A 27711-nucleotide genomic window follows, 5' to 3' on the forward strand; every position below is an offset into this window, starting at 1 on the left:
ATTAATGATTGTAAATTGTTAATGATTTTATTATGAATATAGAACCTACTGAGACTAGAACTAGGACGACGAGGATCATTTATAATGCGTTTAGTCAGTCATGAACACTAAATTACATTTTAATTTAATTGGAATCCTTGTGTTGATTCGTTCACATCTTAAGGTAGACAAATAATGCGATTGTTTTAGAAGACTAAAATTAAATATATACAATTTTTTCTAATGAGTTTCTTGATGGAAATGTGTTGGATATGTTAAACCAAATCCAACCTACTTATAAAACACATTAGCCTTTTAAACTTATTTACAACCATAACCAAAATGTTTTAACTCCAAACCGTTTAACTTATGTATGGGATAAGTTATGAATATAATTATTATTGTATATAACGGTTTTGTTGTTTGAAAAGATAAAAAGTTGAATAGATTTCGTCACCTTTTGTATCTATTTGACTAATATCTGTTGTTAGATTGACTAATATTTCTATTTTAAGAAAAAGACATAAGAAATATTTGTATTTCAATAAATATAAATTCTTGTAAATGAAATTTGAAAATGAACCTGGCTATGGTTGCGGTTCAGGGGTAAGATTTTTACGTTACAATTTTTTGTTAATTTTTTATTGAAGTAGTTTCATGACAGGGTCTTGTTATGGAGGAGCAGAAGATCGATGATTCATGGAAATAAAATAAAATAATTTAAATATAGTAAAAATAAAAAATAGAAAGATTCATTTGATTTCCGAGACACCTCGTAAAAAGCGCCTTATCTTCAAGGGTAAGTTGGAGATCTTGCCGTCATGTTTATCCAATAGGATTCATTCAATATGGGGTCACGAAAGCCTGCTGCCAAACACATTAATTGAGACTTACGTTTTGTGACTCCCGTAAATATATAATTTACTAGTTTTTGTTCCTGTATTACGGGGTTGTTTTATGTTATAATTTGTTTTAATATTTATTTATTTTTTGAATATATATTTTTATATTGTATGAAAGTTAATGATATACTTTTGATTTGATGATAAATTGTTTCACAAAAAAATGAAATATTATAACCCGGTTAAAAAGCTATATGGTTTTGATGAGACCCAAGACCCGTTTATTTCTTTTACTATAAAATTGGTTTTTTAATTATAAATAATATTTATGAAAGTTAATAATATACCTATGGTTTGATGATACCCAAGACCCATTTATTTTTTCACTATAAAATTGGTTTTTTAATTTAAATAATATACATATTTTTTAAAATAAATAATATAGTAATTTTTGTTATATCCTATTTTATAGAATTTTCACATCTATAATTTGGTGAGAATAATTTTTAATTTATAGAGATGTTATAACCCGTTTAAGGAATAACTGGGTTTTGTAAGACCCATACCAATGAATTCAGGTAAATGCATGAGAAGCCTCCATTTAAAAATTAAGCAAATCTGGTGACTCCAAAAAAAGGGGGAGCGACCATATCGCGACACGTAGGATTTTTATGTTTTCGTTTATATATATTATAGATTATATTTAACCGCTACAAGATTTCATTAAAAAATGAGGTTTTTCATGGGGGTCAAGATTGAAGAGGTTATATCATATATGAGGTATTAAGTTACTTGACTTTTTGTGGTTCAAATATAAGTCGAAACTTAAAACATTAAATTGGTCAAGTTGATGTATATTTTGAGTTAATGTAGCTTTTATTTGGGTGTCGTTTGGCATTTCTTCGAGTTGTGAAGGTGGTCTGTTTGTGGGTTGGGGTTTGTTAATAATATACACGGTTTGAAAAAAAAGGTCCTCTAGCGACCTCGGCGACTCTCTCTAGTAATGATTGCTGGTTTGAGTCTCGTTTATAACAAAATGTTGTAGGGGTTTTAGTTTTACCATAGCAGGTCATCGGGCATGTTTCCTTTGAAATTGATGATGGGTACGTGGGTGGCATTTTGTCAATGGTGTCTCAGATGACCAAACTTTGTTGATCTTTTTGTCTATGAAAAAGAATAGGATTTTACTAGCAACTAGAAAAATATGGCAATCTAAAATGAAAATAAAAAAAATTAGTAACAACTAAGGAGTTACACTATACTTTCGCTCTATTTTCGACCCAACAGGCCAACATGATTGAAATTAAAGATCTTGTTATTTTGCACTTTTAATATGCACCATATCTTTGAAAAAAGACATTCTTTATTATTATTTTGTTTGAGTTCAAGTTGGTAGGGTTAATTGGAATCTTCATTATTTCTTCAAGTGTGCAACATGACAATGGGTCTATGTTACACCAACTACAAATCTATCTCCAAAATCTCTATGTTAATGGGCAAAAGGCCAACAAGTATGGATGTTTTGGATAGGTCAATCATTGAATACCTTACACATCCATTACACTATACGAGTCGATGTTAGTTCCTTTCCTTGATAATGCATCTCTTGTATAAAGCTGCTCGCCAGCCAAAACAATTTACTTTAATGGGACTTGCTTATCGTGATTGACCATTGAGTTTATTAAGTTCTCCAAGTGAGCAACATCTAATTAGATCCTATGTTCCTCCATGTTCGGTTCGGATATGATAGCACACCATGCATAATTCAGCTTGATTAACTACACTAGTAAGCTATATATGCATAGTCTTGTTTAACACACTTGAATGATGGATATCTAATGGATGCTAATCAACAACTGATCTATTAACGGTTCTATGCCGAATAATTCACCTTGTATGATGGGGTACATATTGGTTATCAACCTACTATCCGACCACAACATATTGTTTTCTAATGATGAAACAAATAGTAGATTTGATCTTATGCAATGTTCAAAATATATAGTTAATCGTTTAACACCGTTACATTAAGAGGACACATAAATATACTCTACTATTCATATCAACCAAAGTTTACAAATTAAAATTAAATAATATACAAAATCAAACCCCACACCCAAATATGGAAAAATAAAAATAAAAAGAAGTAAAGTTGAAACAACTAATATTGTCACTATGTAATTCTTCAAAACGAAGTAAATCAGTAAACTCCATTGCCGTTAGTTAGATCTTGAATTCTATGTAACAAACAAACATGTCTGGATCTACATGCACAACATGGCAGCCTGCAGGTCTTATGCTTCCAACACAAGTCACAAGTCAAGAAGGCTGTTCCCCTTGTAAAGCGTGCCTCTCCAAACAACATATATGATTATGACTTATGACTTATGAGCTTATCTTTTTTACTTTCCAGAAGGTTTTCAAGCCTGTTGCTTATGGGCCTAGCCCAGTTTAATAACTTGTTAAGTGGCCATCTATTAGTTTAGCCCAAAAATTGTATATATTTATTTACAGCCCAAACAAATTTCAACATGTTCTCAAGCATTTTGGAGATTTCATCAAGACATAAAACATAAAAACAACAGAGTAATATATTATATGATAATATTAACGCATTTCTTAAATGTTTAAAAATAAACCGATCAACATCACATACCTTCACTATTACACTATTGTGTTATCTCCTCAAATAAAAAGTTATTCCATGGCGGAATGCGGCCAACGAATAAACCTTTTTTCCATAGCGAGGCTAACAGTGCTCTTGATGTGTAGGTCAATATCAATATCATCATTGTCTAATGTCCTTTCGCCTTTGCAGGTAGAGACACAAATCTAGTTTTAGAGTCTTAGAAGCAACACCATGTGTTCAAAGATGTTTTAACAACAAGTAGAGGTTCGTATATGGCTATTTTTGAAATTTTAGATGATCAAAACGAGTATTAAAAAGTATGACCTCTTTTTTACTCTTTGACTATTTAACCAAACTCCAAAGGGTTGTCTCTTTCCAGACCCAATTTGTGTACTCAAATGGTTAATACGCCTTAGAAATCCGCAAGACCTATTTTTCGGGCCTGATCACGAAATGATTGGGCTAAGTAACGAGTTATACCTTGTTCAGGTAAAGTATAAAGATATGTGTTTGTTTTCTGTAAATACTTTTAAAATCTCCACTATTTGGTAAATTCTTGTTTACAAATTTGCTTCCCCTATATTTTTGTGAGAAAAGAAACCGAAATTCCAAATGTATTTCTCACTATTCATTCTCAGTATTTATTTATAGGGAAGGATGATTTTGAGTGTTTAACCCATGCACTTTTACGTGTAACCGAAAAGCCGATTACCGACCCGACCCGATACCATATACTCAGTGTTGTAAAAACTGATAGTCGCTAGTCGGACGGTGGGGTGGGGACCAACGATTAATCGGATCGGACTTTAATGTATATTATTCAGTTTTATATATACACGCACACATTTTTAAATGTAATTTTCATACATACAAAAACATATTTTGGCCGATCATTGGTTGAAATTTCATTGGAAACTATTGGTTTTTGCTGGAATTTCGCCAGAAACCGCCTATTTTGGTATGATTTGACCGTTGACTGATTAATTGATTGACGAGCTTAATTAATCAGTAAAGTGGGACTAGCGATTAATCAGTGCCTAGGCAGATTTTTGCAAAACGTCATAAACATCATATCTAACATCTAACAGACCCTAACGGTTTCTTAAAACCCTCTTTTGCCTCCAAAACTCATTTCCGGCGGCGATGGGCGGAGCGCCACCTCCCACCGCCTCCTCTCCGTCATCATGAGATTCAAATCCTCCGTCATCATGAGATTCAAATCCTCCGTCATCAATTTCCACATCCTCACCAAACACAAACACATGGACTTATCTACACTCGCTCAAACCCTAACTTCACGCGCCGCCGTAACTGACTCCGACGACCGCCTCTGCTCCGATTCAATAGCATCCTCTCCTCCGCCACCGGCTGTGAGCTCAGAATCTTCATTTTTTGGTGCTCCGGGCGGATACTTGAACCGAGAGGCTCGGATCGAAAAGGCATTGGCCTATTGGAGGAATCTCGGTGAACCGAAGCTGATTGTTGCTCCGATGGTGGATAATTCGGAGCTTCCGTTTCGAATGCTGTGTCGAAAACACGGAGCGCACGCTGCGTATACTCCGATGCTGCACTCTCGGATATTCTCCGAGAATGCGAAGTATCGGTCGCAGGAATTCACTACCTGCAAGGTACAGTGATGCTATGAATTGTTAATAGAGTTTAGAAAATGTTTAATTACTTTCATGTGTGTTTAATTCGCAGGAGGATCGGCCGTTGTTTGTTCAGTTTTGTGCAAATGATCCGGAGATGTTGCTAGAAGCAGCACGCAGAGTCGAAGCTTATTGCGATTACATTGATATTAATTTGGGGTATAACTTATAATTAAAAGCATGATATTTAGAAAATTTATGTTGATAAGTTAGAATATAGTTATCCTAATGTTAGAATATTGTCATTAAGTTTCAAAACATATAGAATTTGCTCTTAACCTTGTAGTGATGACCTGCAAGTTATCTCTCGCGTACAGTTGATACAGAGTCATGATAATATACTTGAACTAGTGTTATAACATGATCATTGTATTTCGATATCAGTTTTATCGAGCAAGTTACCTCTAGTGATGACCTGCAAGTTCTATTAAATCTGCAGGTGTCCTCAACGTATAGCCCGGAGGGGAAACTATGGAGCGTTTCTAATGGATAACCTTCCTCTAATCAAATCATTAGTTGAAAAGCTAGCTCACAACCTTCATGTTCCCGTTTCTTGCAAAATTAGAATCTTCCCCGACTTAGAGGACACTCTAAACTATGCAAAAATGCTAGAAGATGCAGGCTGTTCTCTTCTTGCAGTTCATGGGCGCACTAGAGACGAAAAAGACGGGAAGAAGATACGAGCAAATTGGGATGCGATAGGTGCTGTTAAAAATGTTATTAATATCCCGGTTCTTGCAAATGGAAACATTCGTGACATGGATGATGTGAACAACTGTTTGGAGCAAACGGGTGCAGATGGTGTGCTTTCAGCTGAATCCCTTCTTGAAAACCCGGGGTTATTTGAAGGAATCAGGACCGTTGATAAGGGTGATTTGGTGGTTGAGTATTTGAAGTTATGTGAGAAGTATCCTGTGCCATGGAGGATGATTAGGTCTCATGTTCATAAGATGTTGGGAGAATGGTTTAGTGTTCATCCACATGTTAGGGAAGATCTTAATAAGCAGTCTAAATTGAGCTTTGAGTTTTTGTATGATATGGTTGATCGGCTTTGAGTTCTTGGCGTCTCAAGGCCAGTTTGTGAGGAAACTGTTTTGGAAACTGAGGATAAAGATGGAGTGCAGGTTCATTGTGCAGAGAGTTAGCGATTGGAATTGGAAAGGTAAACATTTTCCTATTTATTCACATGAATTTATTAGTTTATTAGATCTTCAAATTGATGAAAAATGGGGGTTTTGACCTTAAACAATATTTATCTTCATTTTTCCGACAGTTGACTGTGATGACATGATGAGAAAACATAGTTGATTTGTGCTTGATAAGATCTTGACTCGTTTTTAGCTCTAGTTAAATGTATTCGCATTCATATATAACGTAGATTTTGAATAGTTACATAAAAGTCTTTACAAACTTAATCTTCACTTGTTATAAGTTTTGAGTACATTCGGTACTCATTACCTATTTTTCAATAAATGAGTTGGTTTGGGCAGATAAAAGGGTTGCTAACGGCTTCGTTTGAATCCACTCAAATACATAGTTGGCTAATTTGAGTTTACTCAAGTTTAAGGTTGACAAGGGCTGTAAACGAACTGAACGCTCGGCAAACTATTTTTGGGGGTAGTTATGACTATGGGTTGGGTATAGGTAATCCCGGTCCCATACACAATCACAAAACTGTATTCCATACCCGGTCCTATACTCCCTTGTTACCTGTTAATCGGTACCTATCATGTACACAAGTATCAAGTATGCGCATTTATAATCTTATGCGGTTAAAATCTACCCGTTTGAATGCCAATTAATCAAAACTTAATATTAAGTTCACCTCAACAACCAATTTGACTTATAAATTACTCAAGTACACTTCTAACAATTCTATTATTGTAGTAATTTCAAGTTTTTGACATTTTGTACACACTATTTAGTATTTATTTTACATTTTCTAAATATATATTATATTAGTATATTCAGGTAAATGCGTTCGGGTAATTGGGTGGGTATCACCTAGTCCCATACCCTGTACATACCTGACGTCCTGATTTTTTCGGGTTTTTCTGGGTTCGGGTAATCGGTCCACGATCGAGTACATGACAAGAATGGAGTTGAGTTAAACAAATAATAAAATGAATCATACTTTCACAAATTCTTTTTTATCTATCCTTGGAACTGGACATGGATACAAAAGATTCTTTACATAAAGAAGTTACATTTACACAAATCCTTCAAGAATGTTTATTCAAATCTGAACCCAAAATTTCAAATCTTAATCATAAATAATCAAGTTTTACAGCGGCTATCATAAAACACACACCATGCAGCAATAAGCCAGAGACCCAACACCGCCTGCTAGGCTGCCTTCGCCTTGGTCGACACCGAGTTGTTCCGGCAGAACTGGTGGCTGTTACTCTCCTCCACCACTCTTTCCACCATATAATGAGCCAACAAATCCTTCGACGACTTAACCAAATTCTCCTTGCACAAAAACTTGTCACTCGACACCCTCTCAACCTCCCGCTTATAATCATGAACAAAAACATGTGTTTTCCGGTTGCCACCTTTTTTACTCCTGGCCAGGACGCCAGCGGTAAAGATTGCTGACATCCTCCCAGGCCCCTCGGGCCAGTACCCGCGGGGTCCATCCACCAGAATAATGTCCCAATCCAACTCATACAACTGGTTAGGCAAATCATTCAACCCGATTTTACACTCGGAGAATAACAAGTTTTGCACCGGCCGACACTCGTTACGTGCCTGTTCCCTAACGGAATTCACCAGCTCATGAAGCTCACTGATCTTTGTCGTGTACTGCACATCATACGCTTCGATCTCCGGGTGCTTTTCTTCAATATAAGCTGCATAATAACGGTTTTCGTCTATAAAAACCGTCCGTCCTCTATGGTTCAACGCGTTCCACAAAAGTGTCTCGGGCGTGAGCCCGAACACAAGAAACTTACACGGCGATGGACATTGCCGTAGGACGTCAGAGATTTGTTTAATATCGGTTTGCGACATGTGTTCTGAGGAGTTCGTGTTGGCAGCGTAGTGGATTAAGGCTTTAGCAACTGACTTAGGAAGTTGATGGTCGAGTGTAGCGGCTGCAATGGTGGGGGAGGCAGTGACGGTAGCAGTGGTGATGAAGGATTCGCGGGTGTAAATGAAGGTGATGAGGGATGCTATGGTGAATATAGTGACGGTGGCGATGAGGCAGTAGAGGCGGTTGGACGAGCCTTGTTTTTGGATGTAGGGGTGGAGGAGGATGAGCTTGGTACTGCCATTGTTAATGGTGTTCTTCATGTTTGTTAATGTGTTTTGGTTTTGTGAGATTGAAGATTAGAGTTTTGAGTTATTATAAAGAAGAGAGTTGGATTGAGGAGCAAATAAGGGTTGAAGCAAAAGGGATTGATGGGTACGTAAAAATGGCTAAGCCACCATATTGGATAGTGAGATTTCATCTGTAATTTGGCTTCTGCACCTAATTAGTAAATGTATTAGTTTTTTTCATATGTGAATTGTTTATGGTTATAATATTATATATGTAATAATGTAAGTAGAGTATATGATTGTTTGATCCTAAATGAATTCATATTTTTTAAAATATGCATGGATATTACTATAGTGGCTAAGTAGAGGTGAAAGTATACCTTTTATTGTGGTTAGTGCAGGCACTGTTGCAAAAATCTCGACTAGGCGTCGATTAATCCCTGAGTAATTGCTAGTTTCCATTTCATTGATTAATTTTGGGTTAATCGGTCAATGGTCAAATATCGCAAAAACCGACGGTTTCCGGCAAGATTCCGACAAAAATGAGCAGTTTCGGCGAGATTCCGACTAAATTAACGGTTTCCAGCAAGATTTGATAAAAAACCAGCGGTTTCCGACGAGATTCGAGCAAATTTCCGCTCAAAATGTGTTTATGTATGTATAAAACATAAAACTGAAAATTACATATAAAAATGTGTGTCCGTATATATAAAATTGAAAATTATACATTATAGTCCGATCCCGGTTAATCGCTCGTTCCCACCCCACCGCCCGACTGGCGACTAGCGATTTTTACGACACTGAGTGTAGGTAACATTCCCGAAACTCACATGATCCCGTCAATGCAAGTAACTAACATAATCAGGTAAATCATGTGTGATTTTTAAATTTATGGTAGAAAAAAGGTGGAAAGAATATGTTAACATAAGACTATTTTTTTAAGAAAGTTATCTTATACTATATAGAAATACATTTAGATTATTTATAGATATCTAAAACTTGATATATCAAATTCATAGCATAAATAGAAACCAACAAGAGTACAGGATAAAGAAACAATTACTGCCCCATTTATGGGAACTGAAAAGAAACAACACTACAATTAAAGGTGTTTCATAATTCATACAAATTTTAATTTTAGTTATTATCTTTAGGTTTTTGGTGCATTCATGTAGTAGCATTGGATATGGGTGGTTTGGTATGTGTTCTTACAAGATTAATATTAAGAAATAAGATGTATTCTTTTTATTTTAATGTTAATAAATAGCTAAGGGTTTTAAGAATTTTAATATATTTCTTGGTTAATAAATATGCTACAAAACAACTATATCTGCTATATTAGTTTTAAATATATTTATAAGCCAACTTAGACATTATAAAATAGTTATTAGTTTCCAATATGTTGGAGGAATCTTTTATTACAAACAATCCTTACCTAGAAAACCAAATACCAACATATTTGATAGCACAATTGAAAGTTTAGAAAATAGAAGTTTATCCTATCTATACGACTTCTTTTCAATATTCAAAGAGTGGTCAAGAGAGCAAGATTCAAGACTAAGCAAGTTTATATACTTGTATTTTTAAGTTTTCAAACATTTCATCTTTCATTATTAGTGTTAGCGTAATGATCAAATTTTATCCATAAAGAAGTGCTTGTGTTCGATTTTTTTATATCCTAACATGGTAATGGTATATGGTATTCTACACCTAAATGAAGGTTTCATATAGTGATGAGAAACTATCATGAGAACTACAACTACGGCTTGCTTAAAATATATTTTAAATGCCCTTAAGTCCTTAACATATATTTTCAAAACACACACAAAAGAAAATAAAAAAAAAAAATGGCTGCTTAAAATATTTTCAAAAAATAAAATTTAACGTGACTTAAATTGACTGCATGAGGAGTAATTTAAGACAAACCATTTTTATGTTGTGAGTTTGTGATGCCTACAAAATGGTGAAGTGGGCCTAAATCTGTCATGGCAAATTTGATAGACAACCTGTAAATGATGTGGCAGAGTAGATGATTTATCTAAGGCCGTGAGAATGATATCATCCATGTACAATAAATGAATTAGCAGTCCTAGTCCTTTGTTGCAAAATGAATGATGATGCATCACATAGGCTATTCTAAAAACCTTGAGATATAATAAAAGCGGATGATTGGTTGTACAAAGCCCTAGGTGTTTGCTTGAGCCCGGATATAAACCGTTTCAACACATACAAGGTTTAGGTTTCCTGATCAACAAAACTAGGTGGTTGAAGCATACAGACCATTTGTTGCAAATTGCCATGTGAGAAGGCGTTCTTCACATCCAATTGATGAATAAGCCACAATTTGGAGAAAACAAGAATAGCACGTGTAGTGACTGGTTTGAAACTGTGTTGTTTTATCATTATAATTGTGTTGGTTGTTTATAACTATGATGTTTTAACCTTACAAGCGTGCTGTTACACTATTATAACATCACAATTATAAGGTATAACAACAAAATTATATAGTATGACAATACAATTATAAATGATAAACCAACATAGTTATACCTTAACCGTGTTATTTTACATTTATAAATAAACGTAAATACCCTTCGCAAAACCCACCGTACAGGTGAACAAACTCTAAACAAGAATCTAAGAAATTAAACTTAAAACTCCTCATTAAAATTAAAAAAAAAAAAATGAATAATTGACCCCTCCTTTTACCAACTCCAGGACAAGATGCCTTTTCCTTGGCAATTAAGCATTTGATTCAAAACCTTATTGTGAAAGAGAGGTCCCAAGTTGTCTAACTATAACAAAGATTCACACGTGCAGATTTGGAACATAGTATCCGACCCGACATCAATCACACGTATGCAACTAGACACTAGTAGTCTAGTAGCTTGGTTTTCACGCTTGAATTAAATATTTCCACATTGACGTATCTAACGTGTAGACCTGATTGGTAATTTTAAAGGTTTTTGGTTATTCACACACCATTTGATCTATTCGCACACCCACCGTACCAAGTGCACAATCTGGGACTATGTAGAGCACTAAAAGTAAGCATGTAGGTATCTCTGGCGTCAAACAACCAAAGATGAAAACTTACCGGAAAATAAGATTAAAAGCCACAGTCAAACTTCCTCTAAAGATTAAAAAACAAATGTTGGATTTCGTCCTAAAATCTTAGCTTGCCAACTTAATTGTCTGTGTAGCTCAACTTGCCGCACATCATGCATTGATGCCCATTCATGTCATATATCAATGGTTGATTCGGTTAAGATTTACGAATAAAAACCAAATATCAATGTTTAACTACTTTAATGTCAGTTTTTTCAAAAACGTTTTAAAAAGTTTCAATTTACAAATTCCTTTCTATATTTAAACTTGATTTCGTATTTAACACATCCCGATACCCTACTAGTACCAAATTTCTGAAAAGTGGATACCAAATACCGGTATCGGGTACCTCATTGTGACCACAACTTTTTTTTATAAAAAAAGGCCAGCGAATCCTCCACATGGGCTACCGGCTAAAATCACCACATCGGGAAGAGTCTTCCAATCCGAGAAAACCCTCACTCATAAGGCCAACGCCCGTGAACACTCGCTCAAATACATGACAATAGAGGCGACCAAATAAACCGGTTAACCGAACCGACCCAAAAATCAAACTAAAACCAAACCGGTTTGAAACCGATTATGTAGAAACCAGTTTGGAACCGATTTACCCCGTAGATTCGGAACCTGTTTGTAATTTTCTCCACCAAAACCGGTTTGAAACCGATTATGTAGAAACCAGTTTGGAACCGATTGACCCCGTAGATTCGGAACCTGTTTGTAATTTTCTCCACCAAAACTCGTTCCAGACTAGTTAACCGTACCAAAACCAGTCAAAATCGGGCAAAAACCAGTCAAAACCCGAACCGAAACCGATCAAAGCCCGAACTGAGACCGATTGTAACCCGGTCAAGAAACTAGTTTCAACTCGAACTGAAACCAATCATTAACTGATTTTGACTTTTGCTGACTAAACCGAATAGGTTTCAACCCAAACCGATTTTGACTTTGGCCTAGCTTTTTTAACCAAGCTTATAGCTTTTTTAGCTTTTTTTTTTTTTTACAAAATAAGCTTAACTTGGTGTTTGGCTTAGCTTTTTATGCTTATGCTTATTAGCTTATATAAGCTCATTTGAATAAGCTTATTTGAAAATGGTTTTTTAGCTTATTTGATAGAAGCTTATTTGTTTAAGGGTGTAAATTACTCATTTGTCCTTAAATGGTGATGGATTAGTAATTATTACTCTAACAAATTAAAGAATGTTGTATTTAACAACTTATTAAGACACATAATTAACTTGTAGAATATAAGCAAATCCAAACACTTAAAAAAAGCTTATCAAATAATAGAAAAAAGCTATAAATTAATTTTATATATAAGCAAAACCTTAAAAATAAAAGCTAGACCAAACACCCCATAAAAGAGATTCGAGCTTATCTTTTATACTACTACCACTATTACTAACTAGTATTACTTGTTGAGTGAGTCCAAGCAAGCATAAATAACAGCCACACACACACATTCATTCAATTCATCTTCTTCTCCATAATAATATTATAAGCCCTAAACCATGTCCGGCGGTATAGCTCGCGGCCGTCTCACCGAAGAACGTAAATCATGGCGGAAGAATCATCCTCATGTTAGTTCGTCATATTCTAAACACTTAATAATTGCTTATTATTATAATTTATTATATATATGTGTATCAATTATCATGAATTTTATATAATTGTTCTGTAATTAGGTCTAATTGGTGTTCTGTTTGGGAATTATGGTTTGATTTTGAGTTTTGTTAACCTAGGGTTTTGTAGCCAAGCCTGAAACCCTACCTGATGGTACTGTCAATTTGATGATCTGGCAGTGTATCATTCCTGGTAAAGCTGGTGTAAGTTCTCTAAACATCTCATGTTATTCTGTATGTATTTATGTAATTGCAATTGATTTTACTAATATTTTAGTTTAATTAAGTTTTGATTGTTTAAAATGAGCCGAATATGCTAAGATTAATAATTGTGACATGTGTGTTTAGACTTTAGACAATAATCATATACTGATTTGGTATGTAATCTTGTATGCCGTTGAATCAGGCTCAATAATCGAACACGAAAAACACAATGTTGGACCGATTCTTATATTAGAATAAAACCGATAACGGAAACCATAGCATTAAGCTTCTATTTGAAGGAATAATGACATATTTAAAGTACTACAAATAGTGCTAATGTTATTGGTTTATTTAAGTTTGTGTCACTAAGAAGTATGTACAGTATTGGCACTAGATGTTAAAGTTGCAGCTGAATCTTCAATATTTTAGTGGCAGATAAACTTTTTACAATTAAAAACATGGTCCACTAAATGACATTTTTTGTAGTGATCGCGGGATTACCGTGCTTTAAGCCCTAAATCTTGCTGTGTTATTACTTCCACCTTGTTTGAATATTATTATATTAATAATTTTTTAATTAAAGGTAATATTACCTTGATAGCTTTTAGTTTACATGAAGAAACTTTGCACTTATCTGTATTCCCTAATTGTGATCTTATGCCATTGAATCAGGCCCAACAATTAAACACGAAAAACACAATATTGAACAAACGATGTTCGATTCTTATATTATGGTAAAACCGAGAATGGAAACCAGACAAAATACAATAACTAACAACACCGAGCCCCTATTTGAAGGAATAACATATTTAAAGTACCACAAATTGTGCTATTATTACTGGTTTGATTAAGTTTGTGCCACTAAGAAGTATGTATAGTATTGGCAGTAGATGTTAAGTTGCAACTGAATCTTCATATTTTAGTGGCACGTAAACTTTATACATTTAAAAACACGGTCCACTAAATGGCAATTTTTGTAGCAACCACAGGATTAACGCGCTTTAAGCTTAGATCTTACTGTGTTATTACTTCCACTTTGTATGCATATTAATTCTTTTTAATGAAAGGTAACTGTACCTTGATAGCTTTTGGTTTAAGTGAAGAAACTTTGCAGTTATCTGTATTCCCTAATTGTGATCTTATAGTCTTCTCATTTTAGGTTTCTTTGCATAATGTCTTTTTATACAAACAATTGAAATGAAATGAAGGTTTGTTGGGCTTTGAATTTATGATTTTTGGGCCTTTATTGTAATGTATATAAGTTGTGATTGCAGACTGACTGGGAGGGCGGTTATTATCCACTCGCCCTTCATTTCACTGAGGATTATCCAAGCAAACCACCAAAGTGTAAATTCCCTCAGGGCTTCTTTCATCCCAATGTTTACCCTTCTGGAACTGTTTGTTTGTCCATTCTTAATGAAGATAGCGTAAGATCTCCATCTATTCCGTAAAAAAAGAAAATTATATGTTTGTGTGTGTGTGTGTGTGTAAATTAGGGGTGTCACTTGTGTCTGGTTGGCGTGCTGAATTGTGGAATCTGAACATGACCCGTATTTTAATTCGTGTCAAAGATTCCAGCCCTAACCTGGACACATATACATTCTGGTCTGACTTAAAGACGACCCATATTTTTTTTCGTGTCAAAGACTCCAGCCCTCATCCATAAACACATAATTTTTTTTTTTTTTTTTGTTATCACATATTAATACTTCACATTTATAATTTTACAACAAAAAGTACAAATTTATATATATATATGTAAAATACATTTTAGTTATAAAATCTTATTTAAGTGTAATGTTTGCTTTTAAATTTTCATCTACGAGATCCAATCATTTTAAATTATTACATAAAACACATTTTCAAATAACAAAATAAAATGTAAATTATTACATAAAACACATTTATAATTTTACAACAAAAAGTAGACACGGTCACCCGGACATGACCCGTTTAGCTGAACTTATTCGACCCAAAACTGACCCGAACCTGTTTATACCAAACCCAAAACCTTGAATCGTGTTAGCTTCGTTTCATGTCTGGAACTCACACCCAACAGGTTAAGGGGCCAACCCGAACTGCTTATCAAACAGGTTATACTAACCCAAAACCTGATTCTTCTCGGGTCGTATATTGAATCGTATCAGAAATTGGCTATATTTATGATTTGTATATGTGTTTGTAGGGTTGGAGGCCAGCAATAACAGTTAAACAGATTCTTGTTGGAATCCAGGATCTGTTGGATTCTCCCAATCCTGCTGATCCTGCACAGACTGATGGATATCATCTCTTTATCCAGGTATCTTTGTAACTTATTAGGGTGTTAAATTTTAATTTACAAATTGTAAAAACGGTGATAGTATTAGAGTTTTGATTGGTGCTAAAATGAGTGCAGGACACGGTGGAGTACAAAAGACGGGTTCGTCAACAAGCAAAGCAGTACCTGCCACTCGTGTAATCAACGGTTTGAAGTATTTTTATGTAGACTATGTCAATGAATGTTTGATGTGGATTTGACTTATTTTGATTTTCAATTAATCAGCTGATGGAAGATGTTAGTTGATGATAAAGGCCGAACCTTTGTTTTGTTTTGCTTGTGGTGTGGTTGGTTGGTTTATATGATGATACTGCTTCAACGAGTTTTCAGTTTCTATGGTAATCTTGTGAAATTGTGTGTTTAACTAATGCAACTGCAATTTGTCAATGGCTTCAAATATGCTTATTGTGGATTGTTGATTGCTGAATTTAAATGGTTGTTTTTGTTTTCTTTTCTTTTGACATTGATGCTTTCATAACTGGACCGGTCATGCATACTTTCATCTAGTGTTAAGTAGTGGTTGCGTCCCTGTGCTAAACGGCGGAAACAACTTCCAACTTCATTCTTAAAAATTGACTATCAAATAGGGCATATTAAACATAAATTTCTATGTCCACTTGAGCCATTATGATGAAACATATCCATGTTATCAGAAATTCATGCTAGAAACAGAAGCTATATATTCTGGTCACAACATATATGTTTCTTTATATTGTTGAAATCAGTTTTTCTTGCACATTTGTCGAAAACATTATAACATATCGATGTAAATTCACATGAGATATATTAAATTTACATCGAAAACCCTCTTAGGAGTTGGCTGTTCTACTACTAAGATTCTTGTAAGACCCCTAGCTTGAGAAATAACATGCCTCAAGTTATTTGTCATTTTAACACCAAAAGAACTGAGTTCTCACTTAACACTCAAAGATGTGATGGTTTCAGTGTTTCACTAAGTTCTTCAAATAGGGCTATAAATCATAAATGTCGGGCTTTGACTAACAAAATGTGTCACCAGCCACCTAGATGGAGAGGCATTCACTACTTTTTCATCAAAACATGTAATGACTTAACAAATAACACAGTTATTATTTTTTAAAATAAAAAGTTTAATGAGTGAATATGATTGGTTGGAAAAACATGTAGCCCGATCTCCCCTTGCCTTCACGCCCGCTATTGCGCTGATGCCGGTACCCTTGGTGCCTTGTTGAGGAGTGTAATGGTGTTTGGCGGCACCCTACACATGGTCATGAAATGTTTAAATTTTAAGGCGTGGTTCATGAAGTTATAAAATGCAGACAGGGCATTAGTAAAGAATTATAGTGAAGCAATATACCAATCTGATTACCATTGAATAAAAAAATATCCATTTCAGTTTCGGTTTTGAGGGGGTGGGGAGGGCGACGACTCTCAACCCGATCACCTCGGTAGGTCTGAAATTTTTTGAAAAAGTTTTATATAATATGTATTACCTAATTCATTTAAGCCCAATTTAAAAAATGAAAACTCACAACCCAAATCATAACCCAATAATCACATTTATAATTTAGTTGTTTAAACCCGATAAGGCATCAATATTTTTCCGCACTCAACCAAAAGTATTTAATGATTCTTGAAGAAGCCGGTGTTCCATTCTTGAGTTAGCGTAAAGTCGCCTTTAAACTTAAAACACTTTTTTTTCGCCTTATGGAGCTAACTCAAGTATTTCCAAGGTGTGATTGTTTTTTTTTTTTTTAGTTTTTTTTTAACTTGTTGGTTTTTAGCTTTTAAATTTAAATCTAAAGAATGGAACTTGGCACAAATTTCCCGTTTGTCGTACTGTCAGTTTTAAATTCGACAGATGCCGTGGATTTTTGAAATTAAAAACTCAAGCACACTGGACACCGGTAGCATTTGTTGACTTTATGGTATGTTGCTTTTGTACATATGATTCATTAATTCATTTATTTTGTACTTTTGGCATACCTAACCTTTATAATGTTATTGGAAAAAATTTCTAAATTAATCCCATATTTCAAACTGTAGACGTGACAATAAGTCGATGATACATATGGTGTGTTCAAGAATTCAAGTGGTATTCTTTTAAAATAAAAGCATGTATTATTGGGCCAGAAGTGAGAGCTATACGTGCACAAAGTGTTGCTTTATGTGCATGAAGTGACTCCTTAGAGGCCCTAAGGCATTTTTTCAATCGTCTCACGCCTAAGGCGTGCTGTTTTTAACACCAAGGGCTTACAACTGACGAATAGTTTGTTTTAATCTCATTGGTTTTACCACGTAATATTATTTGTTTTTTTTTTTGCTTGAAGGTGAGAATGTGAAGTAAGACTTGTAGGTAAATATGTAGCTCTACAATATGCTATTAAAGGTAATGTCGAGTGAATGCAGTGTACTATCTTGTATTGTTCTTTTTTTATTCAATTTTAAATGTTACATGCTCAACAACTACTAGGTTTCTTGGGGTTGTTTGATTGGCAACAAGGTAAGTTTTTAGATTTGTTATGCATTGAAATTGAATAGCTTTCTGAATTCTATATGGAATATACGTGTAGATTAAAGTATTTTGTAATATTCGAAGTGTGAAATTCGATGTTTTGAAATAAGACTAGATGATTGGTATTACAATGGCCAAATCATTGCAATGATTAGGGTGATATATCGCAACATTTCATAAAAAAGGTATGACAGCTGAAATGTAATCATTATCGTTATATTAGCAATAAAAATAATAATTTGAAACTACCTTTGTGCCTTTCGGCTAACTTTGTGCATTTTAAGCTTTATTTATGCCTTTTATGCTTCATCTGTGTCTTGGGGCTCCATTTATGCCTTTAGTCTTCCATTTATGTAATTTGGGATTCATTTATGCCTATTATGAACCATTTATGCATTTTTTGGCTTCATTTATGCATTTTAGCTCTATTTATGTCTTTTCATCCGTGTATGCCTTTTAACTTTCATTTATGCCTTTTGGGCGTCATTTATGCATTTTAGCTCTATTTATACTTTTTCATCCATTTATGTTTTTTAACTTTCATTTATGCCTTTGACTTCCATTTATGTCTTTTGGGCACCCCATAGGTTGTATTTACATTGCTACCAAAGTTCTTAGTTTCTACAAAATAAATGGTCGCTAACACTCTTTAGTTTACCACCAAAGATCAATAATATAGTTGCTACTGATATTAGCTAACTCAGTTGCTACCAAACTTCTGTAACTCGGTTACTATCGATAAGCAACATCTTTCTATAAAAATATTTTCATGACTAGTCTACACAATGTTCTTTGTTTTCAAACATTCTATACCACACTCTTACCATCACCCAAACACTATAACTAAATATGATAACATTATCCACATGATAACCTCTTCATGTATTCCAAAAGAATTGTATCCACATATATGTAGTGTTAGATATGTATATACGTGTACACATATCATATCTCATACACCATGAATCATTCACATCACGCTTTAAAATATGCTTTCCTAATTATTAAAAAAAACAATATTAATAAATGTGGATAAAACGTAATGAATGATGACGACTTTTCTTTATAAAAATAATGACGTGACTTTATAATATAACAAAACTTTGGTATAACATTAAAATTATTAGTGTGGTGGGTATTCATTTTGGCCCCACTCTCCACATACAATACTTAATGACAATGACTTTGGTGATATTATAAGAATAAAATGATAATAATACCCCTAGTAAAGCAGAAAAGAAGACTGAATTAGAAATCTATAAGGGGCATTTCGGTCATAAATTATATTTTTATTTAAGTTTATGTTGAGTCATGTTCTCTATAAATCGGTGTCTTTCACCGACCACCGACCACCGACCTTCGTAGTCCCTACCACCACCCGCTAACGGGACCTCCAAATATATAACTGATTTAATAGTGTAATTATTATACTATTTGATTGTGTTTAACTTAAAAATCTTGAGAAAAGATGCAATCAAATAATTGTTTAATGTACAAGAATACAAAAATATTTATATTTTATAAAATAGATTCATAAAATTACCTTACAAGATCTCAAAATTATCAATATATATCAAATTAATCAGTGATCACCGAAATAAACAATTTTGGATCGTTAATCGATCAATTATTTTTACTTTTATTCATGAAAACCGTTTTTTGAGAGTTTTAGTTTTTGACTGAACGTTTTAGGTTTTCGGCTGAGCGTTTTAGTACTTTTGTCTTTGTTTTTTTGCCTTTAAACATCTCACGTATCTATCGAACGTTAATGTATTATTGTATAGTATCTCAACCTTGGAAATCTTAGTCTGAAAAGCACTTGTAAGTTGAGGAAAATATTAAGACATGCGTAAGTTATATATATATTTTTTAAAAATATCTAATAATCTAATAAGTTATATATTAAACTATTAATACAAATTTATGTATTGGGTGATTTTTGCTATACAGTTGTTCCAACATTGATTATATTTTGTATATGGTGTAGAATGTTGAAAACGATAAGGAGCAATTTGGAGACATAAAAACCATACATATAAGACTATGAACATATTTACAACCTAGCAAGTCGAAAGTTACCCTATATTTTTGTCAGTATTGTCAAACGAGGTAGTAAATGAGTCGGAGGAAAAAACTGAGTATGGGTCGAACCACTGAATCAGATCATAAATTCGGTCATGGAGACTTCCATTCACTATTTTATGACCCTAAGAAAGAATCGGATCAATAATTATGTCCTCACGCCACCCCGTGGCCCATTCGAAATTTTGGTCGTATTACCAAAGGGGTAGTATACGAGCCGAAGGAAAACTGAGTATACGTCGAACCACTGAATCGGATCATAAATTCGGTCTAGGAGACTGCCATACATTATTTTATGACCCTAAGAAAGAATCGGATCAATAATTATGCCCTCACACCACCCCGTGGCTCGTTCGAAATTTTGGTCGTATTGCCAAAGAGGGTAGTACACGAGCCGGAGAAAAACTGAGGATGGGTGAACCACTTAATCGGATCATAAATTCGGTTATGGAGACTGCCATACAATATTTTATCACCCTAAGAATAATCGGATAACTAATTATGACCCCATGCCACCACGTGACCCGTTCAAAATTTTGGTCGTATTGTCAAAGGAGGTAGTACACGAGCCGGAGAAAAACCTGAGGATGGGTCGAACCACTGAATCATATCATAAATTCGGTTATGAAGACTGCCATACAATATTTTATGACCCTAATAAAAAATCGAATCAATAATTATGCCCTCACGCCACCCCGTGGCCCGTTCGAAATTTTGGTCGTATTGCCAAAGGGGGTAGTAGACGAGCCGGAGGAAAAACTGAGGATGGGTCGAACCACTGAATCGAATCATAAATTCGGTCTATGAGACTACCATACAATATTTTATTACCATAAGAAAGAATCGAATAAATAATTATGCCCTCACGCCACCCCGTGGCCCGTTCGAAATTTTGGTCGTATTGCCAAAGGGGGTAGTACACGAGGCGGAGGAAAAACTGAGGATGGGTCGAACCACTAAATCGGATCATAAATTCGGTCTAGAAGACTGCCATACAATATTTTATGACCTTAAGAAAGAATCAGATCAATAATTATGCCCTCACGCCACCCCATAGCCCGTTCGAAATTTTGCAAGTATTGCCAAATGGGGTGGTACACGAGCCGGAGGAAAAACTGAGTATGTGTCGAACCACTGAATCAGATTGTAAATTCGGTCTAAGAGACTGCCATACAATATTTTATGACCTTAAGAAAGAATCAAATCAATAATTATGCCCTCACGCCACCCCGTGGCCCGTTCGAAATTTTGGTCGTATTGCCAAAGGGGTAGTACACGAGCCGGGAAAAAAACTGAGAATGGGACGAACCACTGAATCGGATCATAAATTCGGTCTAAGAGACTGCGATACATTATTTTATGACCCTAAAAAAGCATCGGATCAATAATTATGCCCTTATGCCACCCCGTGGTCCGTTCGAAATTTTGTCAGTATTGCCAAAAGGGGTAGTACACGAGCCGGAGGAAAAACTGAGTATGGATCGAACCACTGAATCGGATCATAAATTCGGTCATGGAGACTATCATACAAAATTTTATGACCCTAAGAAAGTAGCTGATCAATAATTATGCCCTCACGCCACCTTGTGCCCCGTTCGAAATTTTGCTAGTATTGCCAAAGGGGGTAGTAAATGAGCCGGAGGAAAAACTGAGTATGGGTCGAACCACTGAATCAGATCATAAATTCTGTCATGGAGCCTTTTATACACTATTTTATGACCCTAAGAAAGAATCGGATCAATAATTATGCCCTCACGCCACCTCGTGACCCGTTCAAAATTTTGGTCGTATTACCAAAGGGGTAGTACACGAGCCGGAGGAAAAACTGAGGATGGGTCGAACCACTAAATCGAACCATAAATTCGGTCTAGGAGACTGCCATACAATATTTTATGACCTTAAGAAAGAATCAGATCAATAATTATGCCATCACGCCACCCGTGGCCCGTTCGAAATTTTGGTCGTATTGCCATAAGGGGTAGTACATGAGCGGGAGGAAAAACTAAGGATGGGTCGCACCACTGAATCGGATCATAAATTCGGTCATGGAGACTGCCATATAATATTTTATGACAGTAAGAAATAATCGGATTAATAATTATGCGCACACGCCACCCCGTGGCTCGTTCGAAATTTTGGTCGTACTGACAAAGCGGGTAGTACACGAGCCGGAGGAAAAACTGAGGATGGGTCGAACCACTGAATCGGATCATAAATTTGGTCTAGGAGTCTGCCATACAATATTTTATGACCCTAAGAAAGAATCGGATCAATAATTATGCCCTCACACCACCCCGTGGTCCGTTCAAAATTTTGGTCGTATTGCCTAAGAGGGAAGTACAAAAGCCGGAGGAAAAACTGAGTATGGGCCGAATCACTGAATCAGATCATAAATTCGGTCTAGGAGACTACCATACAATATTTTATGACCCTAAGAAAGAATCCGATCAATAATTATGCCCTCACGCCACCCCGTGGCCCGTTCGAAATTTTGCCAATATTACCAAATGGGGTAGTAAACGAGTCGGAGGAAAAACTGAGTATGGGTCGAACCACTGAATCGGATCATAAATTCGGTTATGGAGTTTGCCATACAATATTTTATGACCCTAAGAAAGAATCGGATTAATAATTACGCTCTCACCCACTCCGTGGCCCATTCGAAATTTTGGTCGTATTGCCAAAGTGGTAGTACACGAGCCGGAAGAAAAACTAAGGATGGGTCGAACCATTGAATTTGATAATAATTTCGGTCTAGGAGACTGCCACACAATATTTTATGACCTTAAGAAAGAATCGGATCAATAATTATGCCCTCACGCCACCCCGTGGCTAGTTCGAAATTTCGCTAGTATTGCCAAAGGGGGTAGTACACGAGCGGGAGGAAAAACTGAGGATGGGTCGAACCACTGAATCAGATCATAAATTTGGTCAAAGAAACTGTCATACAATATTTTATGACCCTAAGAAAGAATCGGATCAATAATTATGCCCTCAAGCCACCCCGTGGTCCGTTCGAAATTTTGGTCGTATTGCCAAACAGGGTAGTACACGAACCGAAAGGAAAACTGAGGATGGGTCGAACCACTGAATCGGATCATAAATTCGGTCTAAGAGACTACCATACAATATTTTATGACCCTAAGAAATAATCGCATCAATAATTATGCCCTCACGCCACCCCGTGGTCCGTTCTAAATTTTGATTGTATTGCCAAAGGGGGTAGTACACGAGTCGGAGGAAAAACTAAGGATGGGTAGAATCACCGAATCGGATCATAAATTCGGTCTAAGAGACTGCCATACAATATTTTATGGCTCTAAGAAAGAATCGGATCAATAATTATGCCCTGATGCTACCCCGTGGCCCGTTCTAAATTTTGCCATTATTGCCAAAAGGGGTAGTACACGAGCCGGAGGAAAAACTGAGTATGGGTCGAACCACTGAATCAGATCATAAATTCGGTCATGGAGACTGTCATACAATATTTTATGACCATAAGAAAGAATCGGATCAATAATTATGCTCTCACGCCACCACGTGGCGCGTTCGATATTTTGCTTGTATTGACAAAGGGGATAGTACACGAGCCGGAGTAAAAACTGAGGATGGGTCGAACCACTGAAACGGATCATTAATTCGGTTATGGAGACTTTTATACACTATTTTATGACCAGAAGAAAGAATCGGATGAATAAGTATGCCCTCACGCCACCCCGTGTCTCGTTCGAAATTTTGATCGTATTACCCAAGGGGGTAGAACAAGAGCCGGAGGAAAAACTGAGAATGGGATGAACCACTGAATCTGATCATAAATTCGGTCTAGTAGACTGCCATACAATAATTTATAACCCTAAGTAAGAAAGAATTGGATCAATAATTATGCCCTCACGCCACTCTGTGGCCAGTTCAAAATTTTGCTTGTATTGCCAAAGGGGGTTGTACACGAGCCTTAGGAAAAACTGAAGATGGGTTGTACCACTGAATCGGGTCATAAATTCGGTCTAGGAGACTGCCATACAATATTTTATGACCCTAAGTAAGAATCGGATCAATAATTTTGACCTCACGCCATCCCTTGGCCCGTTCGAAATTGTGCTCGTATTGCCAAAGGTTGTAGTACACGAGCCGAAGGAAAAACTGAGGATGGGTCGAACCACTGAATCGGATCATAAATTCAGTCCAGGAGACTGCCATACAATATTTTATGACCCTAAGAAAGAATCGGATCAATAATTATGCCCACACACCACCCCGTTGCCCGTTCGAAATTTTGGTCGTATTACCAAAGGGGGTAGTACACGAGCCGGAGGAAAAACTGAGGATGGATCGAACCACTGAATCAGATCATAAATTCGGTCTAGGAGACTGCTATACAATAATTTATGACCCTAAGTAAGAATTGGATCAATAATTATGCCCTCACGCCACCCCGTGACCCGTTCAAAATATTGGTCGTATTACCAAAGGGGGAATGGGTCGAACCACTGAATCAGATCATAAATTCGGTCTAGTAGACTGCCATACATTAATTTATGACCCTAAGTAAGAAAGAATCAGATCAATAATTATGCCCTCACGCCACTCCGTGGCCCGTTCGAAATTTTGCTCGTATTGCCAAAGGGGGTTATACATGAGCCGGAGGAAAAACTGAAGATGGGTCGAACCACTGAATCGGGTCATAAATTCGGTCTAGAAGACTGCCATACAATATGTTATGACCCTAAGTAAGAATCGGATCAATAATTATTCCCTCACGCCACCCCGTGGCGCGTTCGAAATTTTGGCGGTATCGCCAAAGGGGGTAGTACACGAGCCGGAGGAAAAACTGAGTATGGGTTGAACCACTTAATCAGATCATAAATTCGGTTTAGGAGACTGCCAAACAATATTTTATGACCCAAAGAAAGAATCGGATCAATAATTATGCCCTCACGCCACCCTGTGGCCTGTTCGAAATTTTGCTAGTATTGCCAAAGGGGGTAGTACTCAAGCCGGAGGAAAAACTGACGATGGGTCGAACCACTGAATCGGATCAAAAATTCGGTCTAGGAGACTGCCATACAATATTTTATGACCCTAAGAAAGAATCGGATCAATAATTATGCCCTCACGCCACTCCGTGGCTCGTTCGAAATTTTGGTCGTATTGCCAAAGGGGGTAGTACACGAGGCGGAGGTAAAACTGAGGATGGGTCGAACCACTAAATCAGATCATAAATTCGGTCTAGAAGACTGCCACACAATATTTTATGACCATAATAAAGAATCGGATCAATAATTATGCCCTAACGCCACCCCATAGCCCGTTCGAAATTTTGCAAGTATTGCCAAATGGGGTGGTACACGAGCCGGAGGAAAAACTGAGTATGTGTCGAACCACTGAATCAGATTGTAAATTCGGTCTAGGAGACTGCCATACAATATTTATGACCTTAAGAAAGAATCGGATCAATAATTATGCCCTCACGCCACCCCGTGGCCCGTTCGAAATTTTGGTCGTATTGCCAAATGGGTAGTACACGAGCCGGGAAAAAAACTGAGAATGGGACGAACCACTAAATCGGATCATAAATTCGGTCTAATAGACTGCGATACATTATTTTATGACCCTAAGAAAGCATCGGATCAATAATTATGCCCTTATGCCACCCCGTGGTCCGTTCGAAATTTTGTCAGTATTGCCAAAAGGGGTAGTACAAGAGCCGGAGGAAAAACTGAGTATGGATCTAACCACTGAATCGGATCATAAATTTAGTCATGGAGACTATCATACAATATTTTATGACCCTAAGAAAGTAGCGGATCAATAATTATGCCCTCACGCCACCTTGTGCCCCGTTCGAAATTTTGCTAGTATTGCCAAAGGGGGTAGTAAATGAGCCGGAGGAAAAACTGAGTATGGGTCGAACCACTGAATCAGATCATAAATTCGGTCATGGAGACTTTTATACACTATTTTATGACCCTAAGAAAGAATCGGATCAATAATTTTGCCCTCACGCCACCTCGTGGCCCGTTCGAAATTTTGGTCGTATTACCAAAGGGGTAGTACACGAGCCGGAGGAAAAACTGAGGATGGGTCGAACCGCTAAATCGAATCATAAATTCGGTCTAGGAGACTGCCATACAATATTTCATGACCTTACGAAAGAATCAGATCCATAATTATGCCCTCACGCCACCCGTGGCCCGTTCGAAATTTTGGTCGTATTGCCATAAGGGGTAGTACACGAGCGAGAGGAAAAACTGAGGATGGGTCGAACCACTGAATCGGATCATAAATTCGGTCTAGGAGACTGCCACACTCAATTTTTCCTCCGGCTCGGGTACTACCCCTTTTGGCAATACGACCAAAATTTCGAACGGGACACGGGGTGGCGTGAGGGCATAATTATTTATTCGATTATTTCTTAGGGTCATCAAATATTATATGGCTGTCTCCTATACCAAATTTATTATACGATTCAGTGGTTCAACCAATCCTTAGTTTTTCCTCCGGCTCGTGTACTACCCCCTTTGGCAATACGAGCAAAATTTCGAACGGGCCACGGAGTGGCGTGAGGGCATAATTATTGATCCGATTCTTTCTTACACGAGCCGGAAGAAAAACTGAGGATGGGTCGAACCACTGAATCGGATCATAAATTCGGTCTTGGAGACTGCCATATAATATTTATGACCGTAAGAAATAATCAGATTAATAATTATGCCCACACGCCACCCCGTGGCTCGTTCGAAATTTTGGTCGTACTGACAAAGGGGGTAAATAGAGATTTTTTCTTTTGACCATATTTTGATTGTTAATACGATATATAAGGACCGCTACTCCAAAGAGTATTACACCCTTGATCATGAAATATCGATTGCTTGTTGAACCCTGTGAATTGTGTGAAAGTAGGATACTCCAAATTCTGGAGTAAAAAATTTTTATAAAACGTTCTTGGTGGAAAAAAATGTGAATGAAAGATCCCACTGAATTGAATTGGGTCCAGGAATCTAAGAAATAGTGAGAATTCTTGATCTCTCTCAATAGTACACGAGCCGGAGGAAAAACTGAGGATGGGTCGAACCACTGAATCGGATCATAAATTTGGTCTAGGAGATTGCCATACAATATTTTATGACCCTAAGAAAGAATCGGATCAATAATTATGCCCTCACACCACCCCGTGCTCCGTTCGAAATTTTGGTCGTATTGCCTAAGAGGGAAGTACACAAGCCGGAGGAAAAACTGAGTATGGGCCGAACCACTGAATCAGATCATAAATTCGTTCTAGGAGACTGCCATACAATATTTTATGACCCTAAGAAAGAATCCGATCAATAATTATGCCCTCACGCCACCCCGTGGCCCGTTCGAAATTTTGCCAATATTGCCAAATGGGGTAGTAAACGAGACGGAGGAAAAACTGAGTATGGGTCGAACCACTGAATCGGATCATAAATTCGGTTATGGAGTTTGCCAAACAATATTTTAGGACCTTAAGAAAGAATCGGATTAATAATTATGCCCTCACGCCAC

At 36.4% G+C, this 27711-nt stretch overlaps 2 protein-coding genes and 1 pseudogene across 3 annotated transcripts; 2 read left to right on the top strand and 1 right to left on the bottom strand.

The window, feature by feature from the left end:
- Positions 1 to 4654: 4654 nt before the first annotated feature.
- On the top strand, positions 4655 to 6581 carry LOC143555105 (uncharacterized). The gene is made up of 3 exons (XM_077044729.1): positions 4655 to 5078; positions 5152 to 5258; positions 5539 to 6581. The coding sequence occupies exons 1-3, from the start codon at positions 4659 to 4661 to the stop codon at positions 6152 to 6154; spliced, it is 1143 nt and encodes a 380-aa protein (XP_076900844.1). The 5' UTR covers positions 4655 to 4658; the 3' UTR covers positions 6155 to 6581.
- A 693-nt stretch (positions 6582 to 7274) lies between these two features.
- On the bottom strand, positions 7275 to 8442 carry LOC143555123 (protein IRX15-LIKE pseudogene; annotated as a pseudogene).
- A 4436-nt stretch (positions 8443 to 12878) lies between these two features.
- Positions 12879 to 16064, top strand: LOC143555124 (SUMO-conjugating enzyme SCE1-like). Of its 2 annotated transcripts, XM_077044745.1 has the most exons (6): positions 12879 to 13048; positions 13211 to 13294; positions 14569 to 14721; positions 15480 to 15593; positions 15690 to 15748; positions 15837 to 16064. In XM_077044745.1, the coding sequence occupies exons 1-6, from the start codon at positions 12980 to 12982 to the stop codon at positions 15838 to 15840; spliced, it is 483 nt and encodes a 160-aa protein (XP_076900860.1). In that variant the 5' UTR covers positions 12879 to 12979; the 3' UTR covers positions 15841 to 16064. The 2 variants fall into 2 exon arrangements, with proteins under 2 accessions (XP_076900860.1, XP_076900859.1); XM_077044744.1 differs by having other exon boundaries at positions 15690 to 16064.
- The last annotated feature ends 11647 nt before the right edge of the window (positions 16065 to 27711 follow it).

This window comes from Bidens hawaiensis, unplaced genomic scaffold (assembly GCF_021521415.1).
Source record: "Bidens hawaiensis isolate Kalapana, Puna unplaced genomic scaffold, B.hawaiensis_p1.1 tig00017971_1, whole genome shotgun sequence".
In the NCBI taxonomy this organism is placed as follows: Eukaryota; Viridiplantae; Streptophyta; class Magnoliopsida; order Asterales; family Asteraceae; genus Bidens; species Bidens hawaiensis.